This window comes from Aptenodytes forsteri, unplaced genomic scaffold, assembly GCF_000699145.1.
Source record: "Aptenodytes forsteri isolate BGI_AS27 unplaced genomic scaffold, ASM69914v1 Scaffold455, whole genome shotgun sequence".
Classification (NCBI taxonomy): Eukaryota; Metazoa; Chordata; class Aves; order Sphenisciformes; family Spheniscidae; genus Aptenodytes; species Aptenodytes forsteri.
Genome location: NW_008795914.1, coordinates 650,667 through 657,764, shown reverse-complemented (window position 1 = coordinate 657,764; position 7,098 = coordinate 650,667). Strand labels below are relative to the sequence as shown.

The window sequence follows — 7,098 nt, the reverse complement described above, 5'->3', positions numbered from 1 at the left end:
AGCGAGAAGCTGCGGGGCCGCATGCAGCGGGTGGAGGAGGCGCTGGCCGCGGCGGCGGAGCAGGAGGAGGAGGAGGAGGAGGAAGGCTTCGTGGACGTGTGTGGCAGCGGCCTGCTGATCTTCGGGGAGATGCACGGGAAGCTCTTCCAGCACCAGCGGGAAGGCGTTGCCTTCCTGTACCGCCTGCACCGGGAGGGCAGGCCGGGCGGCATTCTGGCAGATGACATGGGCCTGGGTAAGACCATCCAGGTCATTGCCTTTCTCTCGGGCATGTTCGACGCTGAGCTCATCCGGCACGTCCTGCTCATCATGCCCACCACCCTGGTCAGCAGCTGGCTGGCGGAGTTTGCTCGCTGGACCCCCGGCCTGCGCGTCAAGGAGTTCCACGGCACCAGCAAGACGGAGCGCACCAGGAACCTGGAGAGGGTCCAGAGGAAGAACGGCATCGTCATCACGAGCTACCAGATGCTCATTAACAACTGGAAGCAGCTTGCCAGCAGCCACGAGCAGGAGTTTCTCTGGGACTACGTCATTCTCGACGAAGCGCACAAAATCAAGTGCCCGTCTAACAAAACGACCAAGTGTGTATATGCGATTCCTGCAAGGCATCGCCTCCTCCTCACGGGCACCCCAGTGCAGAACAACCTGCGGGAAATGTGGTCCTTGTTTGACTTTGCATGCCAAGGCTCTCTCTTGGGAACGGCCAAAACTTTTAGAATGGAATATGAGAATCCTATTACGAGGGCAAGGGAGAAGGATGCAACTCTAGGCGAGAAAGCGCTGGGGCTAAAGATATCTGAGAATCTAATGACAATTATAAAGCCGTATTTCCTCAGGAGAACCAAAGAGGATATCAAAAACAATCACACTGACAAACCAGACGCTCCTCTTCCTGAGCATCCAAGCGAGGATAGTGCTCCTGTCATGCCATCTCTCACTAGGAAAAATGACTTTGTCGTGTGGGTGTACTTGGCACCGGTGCAGGAAGAAATCTACAGGAACTTTCTCTCTCTGGATCATGTGAAAGAAGTGCTGATGACAACCCGATCACCCTTGGCTGAGCTGACTGTCTTGAAGAAGCTGTGTGACCACCCCAGGCTTCTGTCTGCAAGAGCATGTATCCAGCTGGGCTTGGAAGAACAGGAGTACCCTGAGCAGGATCACAGGAGCGAAGCAGGTATGCTGCTTTCGGGCGCTAATAAAATAGATCATCTCTCTGATGAGACTGTGATTCAGGAGTCTGGGAAAATGCTGTTCCTTGTAGGACTTCTAGAAAGACTGCGAGAGGAGGGACACCGAACCCTGGTATTCTCGCAGTCGAGGAAGATGCTGGATATCATAGAGCACGTCTTGTCTCGCAGACAGTTCAAGATCATGCGTATTGACGGAACGGTAACCCACCTGACAGAACGGGAGAAGCGCATTAACGCCTTTCAGAGTAACAAGGACTACTCCGTCTTCCTGCTCACTACACAAGTTGGTGGCGTTGGTATAACCTTAACAGCAGCCAGCCGAGTGGTGATCTTTGATCCCAGCTGGAATCCAGCTACAGATGCTCAGGCTGTAGACAGAGCTTATAGGATCGGGCAGAAAGAGAACGTAGTAATTTATAGACTGATTACCTGTGGCACAGTGGAAGAGAAAATATACAGGCGACAAGTATTTAAGGATTCATTAATAAGACAGACTACCGGTGACAAAAAGAACCCATTTAGATATTTCTCCAAACAGGAACTAAGGGAGCTTTTCACCTTGGAAGATACTCGAACATCTGCAACTCAGATCCAGCTGCAGTCTTTGCATGCCACCCAGAGAAAGACCGACCTGCAGCTGGATGAACATATTGCGTACCTGCACTCCCTGGAAATGTTTGGCATTTCTGATCATGACTTGATATATACGAGGGAAATAGCTCACGAGGAGCAAGTTGAGAGTGAAGAAGCCCATCAGTACATTCAACGGAGGGTACAGAAAGCCCACGAGCTAGTTCAGTTAGAGTCTCAGCTTAGAGACCAGAGGATGGAGGGGATCAGAAATGCTTGTGAAGAGATGTGGCAAAGACCACCAGAACTGGTTTCCGAGCCAAAGAAGCTGTCTCCAGGGTTGAACAACATAAATCACTTTGTTTCACCACCAGTAGCTGATAAAGATGAAAATGACGAAGTTATTGATCTTACAGAGGACAAGGAGGTCCAGGTTCTTAATGTCAGCTCCAAAATGACAAGTCTGACTATTGATGACTTGGATGAAGAGAAACTGGCACAAGGTGCGTCCAGTATGGATACAGAGCTGCTTAATACCAGCAAGACAGTGAAACAATCCAATATACAAGAATCCGAGCAAAATCTTGAATCGAGCATTATACCATCATCACCTGGACTTCAGCCACTTGATAAAGAGAGTCAGAGATTTGAACAGAAACAGTGTTCCCACGTAAATTCAGATAGCTTGACTGAGGCAGGGAATGGCCTGTCTGGGCATGGTCAGCATTCCTCTAATGAGTCCGGTATGGCTGATGATCCCAAAAGGTTGAGGGATGCAGAAACGTCAGATCAGGTACTTGACCCACATGCTGCCTCGGGGGCAGATGAGAACGATGTTCCTGAGCTAGCTTTGGCTGCTGCAGTGCCAAGTTTAGCAGACGTTATGCCAGAAATCCATGCTGGGCTCCAGAAGTCTCATGTGCTTGAAACCAGCTTGGAGGATGATATGTCTGTGCCTTCTCTCCAGGATCAAGTTGACTTCAATCTGGTCTTGGAAGAGTCTGAAGATGGATGGGAAGACGCCTCAAATAGGGAAAGATCACTGGAGTACCCAGAAAAGGAGGGCTTCCAACTAAAAGCAGAAAGTTTTTATAAATCTCCAACAAAAAAATCTCCAGTGAAAACTTGGCTGAGTGAGAATGGTAACTGTGGAAAACCCTGTCACGCAGCTGAAGAAGAGCCAAATAACTCCCTGCAAGGGAGTGAAGCATCAGAGGAAAGCAGTGATGCCTTTGCTTTTGGTAGAAAGAAATGCTTAAAAAGGATTCTTTCAGACAGTGAGGATGAAGACCATTCCATTATGATCTTGGAAGAAAACCAGTCTGAAAAAAGGCCCTCTCCCTTGAACAGCCCTCTGCATCAATTTCTGGAAGGAATTAGTGCATCCACTCCCAAACGTGACAGAAATATAGCAAAAGCCATCTTTTCTCCCCAACTAACTAACAGTGGTAACAGGTCTACTGCTTCCAGGCGATCTCTGATCAACACGGTGGTAGATGAGGTTGAGGATATTGGAGAAATCATGGGAACCACCAATGAAGACGATGACTACGACAGTGATGAGGAGCAAGACGACCTTGTGGAAGAAGCAGCTGAAGAGTGTAGTGGGGAATCTGCCGAGCCTGAAGAAGAACCTGCTGGAGAAACGCTTGATACAGCTGAAGAATCCTTCCATCTAGACAGTATGCCCTCTGAGCAGTCTGGAACAGATGAGACGGAGTCATCTCAGGAGGAATCCACTGGTGATGCTGAGCTTCAGTCAGGTGAGCAGATAGACTACTTCACCCAGGAAAGCGTCTCCGAAAAAGAGGTTGGTCAGAGCTCCTCTCCTGCCGTGGGCGATTACAATACCTTGGTAGACAGTGGGAAGAAACTTAAGGATGATGGAAAACTACAGGAGGCATTGAACTGTTTCCTGCAAGCTCTTGACATAAAAAGTGGAGATCCTGAAGTTATGCTTATGACTTTAAACTTGTATAGACAGCTAGCCCAGAAATGAAATATGTATACCTTTATTAAGTACAGTCTTACTTTTTCTCATTAAATGTTTGAACTATATCACTGTGACTTTTTTTTTTTAAACTAGCTTAAGACTGATGGCTGCAATATACACTCCTTTCATGGTGACTGAACAAATTCAGCATCTCCTCCTGCATGAGGAAACAGCCTAAGAATCTAGTTGTTAGGTGTTGGGTGCTGGGGAAGAGACTTCACTGTGGACTCAGTTCACAAAGATGAAAACAGTTCATGCTCCTGTCTGATTATTTAATAAAAAAAAGTCGTCTTTATGTCTAAACCCCTCTCCAAGCTTGCAGCCCTGGCTCCATCTTTCTGCCCTTCAGAGTCTGTCACTGCCTCTCTCCTGAGAGGGTGCTGAGGGTGTGGTTCCACGGCAGCTGCATGCAGTCTAAACTCAGGGTGCTGTAGTTCCTCCCTCCTTGGCTTGAAATAAGCCCATTTGTCTGCCTGAGCGTCACCCACCATTTGGGTGAGCCAGAGGCTGGTGCAAAGGAGAGAACAGAGCTACTGCGACCTGGTTTTAAGTTGGTCTGAGAATGTATTTGCTGTGGAGGAGAAAAAAAAAAAGTTGGTTGCTGCTATAAATCCTCCAAGCAATGGAGGCCAGCACACCACCTGCCTGGCGCCAGGTCTAACGCCGAATGCGGTCCTGCAGACACCCTTCTGCTCAAATCCCTGCCAGACCGCGGTTGCTGTAGAAGGGGTACGTAGGTGGAGGGTTGCAGAAGGCCTGGAATAGCAATTGGATCTCGACTGCTGCAAGGTGCTGAACACCTCAAACCTCTTGGTATTGCTGGAGGAGTCAAGGACTTCAAAGGAGTCTCTAGTCTGACCTTGTTTATCCCCCCCCCCCCCCATCTTTATTTCCCTCCGAGTAGTACAGTTGAAGCCTGCTCTTGCATGAAGGCAGCAGGAGGGGGAAATACTGGTTTTAAAGTTTTGAGCTGCTTTTCCTCTGGTAAGAAAGTCCTTCCCACATACAGTTCAGCTGTGGTAGATTAAATATTTCTCTCTGGTACTGTAGGCATGATGCAGCTACGAAGTGGGTTTGTAGTTCAGAACCCTGCAAGCTTAAAATCAGAACAACCTTGTTCTGGCTTTTAGCAATACTCTGCTTATCCGACTTCCCCCTCTGCCACCACGCTGACCTAAACGTGGCTGGGGTATGCTCATCACTATGGCCATCTTCTGTACGGTCTTTCCTTCTGACAATACGGCAGTGAATTTTGATGCTTCCTCATGCCATGTGCATGTTTAGTGCCCAGCAAGTTTGCCTTCTGTATTACAGTGCGATAGCAAGGGACACTTTCACACCTTGCTGAGTTTTGCAGTTTTTGGAGAAGAAACTGGTCTGCCGAATTTGAATCCTTTGTACTAGGAGACATGACAAACACAAACAATGATCCTGTCGGTACAGGAGATGTGCCAGTGTGCTTTTGCTAATAGGTAGAACAAAGCCCTGGTAGCCTGGAAACAAGTAGTTTATTAATAGAGCATTCCTTAAATGAGGCCATATCTGCTCTTGTACCGTTAGAAAGGCCTGCCTGCCTTTTATAACAAAATATTAATGAACTAGAGCTTTGCAATCATTCGTTGGCCTCTGAGCTTTCCATTCTCTTAACAAAACAAACACCCAAAAAGGGAGGGAGGAGGAAGACCTGCCCTGGTTTTGGTCTCGCCTCTTCCTTGTATGTGATCTTGGGAAAGGCCTTTTCTTCCCTTGGATGTTTTCTCCCCATCTCTGAGCCCTCTGACACTGCACGATGCTCACCTGCAAACAAAGCTGGTGTCTGCCGCGAGAGATGCGCCTCGTTTGAGTGCCGTCTTTCAGCAGGAAAGGGGGTCACTGCACTTGGATACTTACTGCCAAGACCCAAGAGGCAGGAGACGTAATGTGCTGCCTCATTCACATCAATCCGGCTGTCCTTCAGGTATTTTTACCAGAAGGATGAGGCGCAGCCTGCTAGGCTTGAGACATGTACTGCACACCTAGCAGTAGGGGAATGCAGGAAGCAACAAGCAAGCATTTAGTGGCTTTTCTCTCATTCAGGCCCAAGTTACACCATTTCTTCCCCCAGCTTCGAGTGGGTAAGGTGCAGCTTTAGGTATGGGTAACTTCGTATTCAGGAGGACTCCTTTCCCCAGCTGCCCTTCCCTGCTACCACTCAGCCAGGGTGCCTGCAGCCCTGGCCTGACCCACGCCTCTGCTGGGTAACTGCAAGAACAAGCTGCCTGCCCGGGGCAGTGACCGCTAGCTCTAGCTGTAGCGTCACCCACCCTCTACCAAAGGGACTGTCCTCCCAGCCCGAGTCTGAGCTCTGAAGCAGAAACTGTAGCATAGGAGCTGTCTGCATCCTCACTGGCGAGGATGGGGTTAAAGATCAAGGCCCTGGGGAACCCCCCTTTCCCTTTCTGATCATTTACATTTGCAGATAAAAGCCCGAGCACCTTATTCAGGTGGACAGATCATTGTCTCTGCAACAGGAAAAGCAAGAGGCTGCCCTGCCAGACAAAGCAGATTCCAACAGCTGTGAAAAGCTCTTATTTCACCTTTTCCAGGGAAGGCTTTACCTCTCTGGGCAGGGCCCTGTTCTATGCCAGCTGTAATCTGTGCGTCCTGCCACGACGGCAGGGACGTCTGGCTGCCTCCAAGCATGCTGCTGGTTATGACCGACTTGCTCCGAGGTCAAGGTGTCTGGGAAGCTCTCGGGATTCAAGCAGTCAACAAGGTAATGGTCATTCATATTTTATTTTCTGCCTTCCACCATGATAATGTGGTACCCGAACTTTGTTTTGACAGGAGGGTCTGTATACACTGGCTTGTCCATGCTGCTCACGGGCAAGGCGAACGCTGCTTCCTGGAAAGGTCCCACCATGGAGCCTCTGGTCATCCAGCCCAAGTCTCCCTGGAAGAAGGAACCATCAGGGTTAAGCTTTGAGAATATCACTGCAACAGCGGCTTTATCAGCAGGGAGGGTGGGTGACTCGGCCGTGGGACAAGAAACCTGTCCTGGCGGCACCTGTCTTGGCAGCCTGCACCACCGCGAGGGAGGACAGCACGCAGAGGAAGAGCTCCTCGCGGGGGGTGGCGGGGGGGCTGCCTCCCAGCAAGCACTGGCTGGCTAAAGCCACGGCAGGCTCGGGCTCTGCCCTCCCCGAGTGCCGGCCTGCTGCCGCGTGGGGCTCATGTGCCCCAGCTCTGCTGCAAAGAAGTATTTACGGCTGAGCTACTGGCACCCGCTTGCGCCTTCGCCCGGCCGTTAAGGCTGCCCCCGACCCGCGCTTCCCCCCCCCCCCGGGGACGCTGGGGGGGGGG

General features: G+C 50.2%; 1 protein-coding gene across 1 annotated transcript in view; it reads left to right on the top strand.

Moving 5' to 3' along the window:
• Positions 1-3,762, top strand: part of ERCC6L (ERCC excision repair 6 like, spindle assembly checkpoint helicase) — a 5,697-nt gene extending 1,935 nt beyond the window's left edge. The window contains exon 2 of the mRNA XM_009284611.1: positions 3-3,762. Within this exon, the coding sequence (XP_009282886.1) occupies positions 3-3,762 (3,760 nt within the window). The remainder of the gene's footprint in view (positions 1-2) is intronic.
• The last annotated feature ends 3,336 nt before the right edge of the window (positions 3,763-7,098 follow it).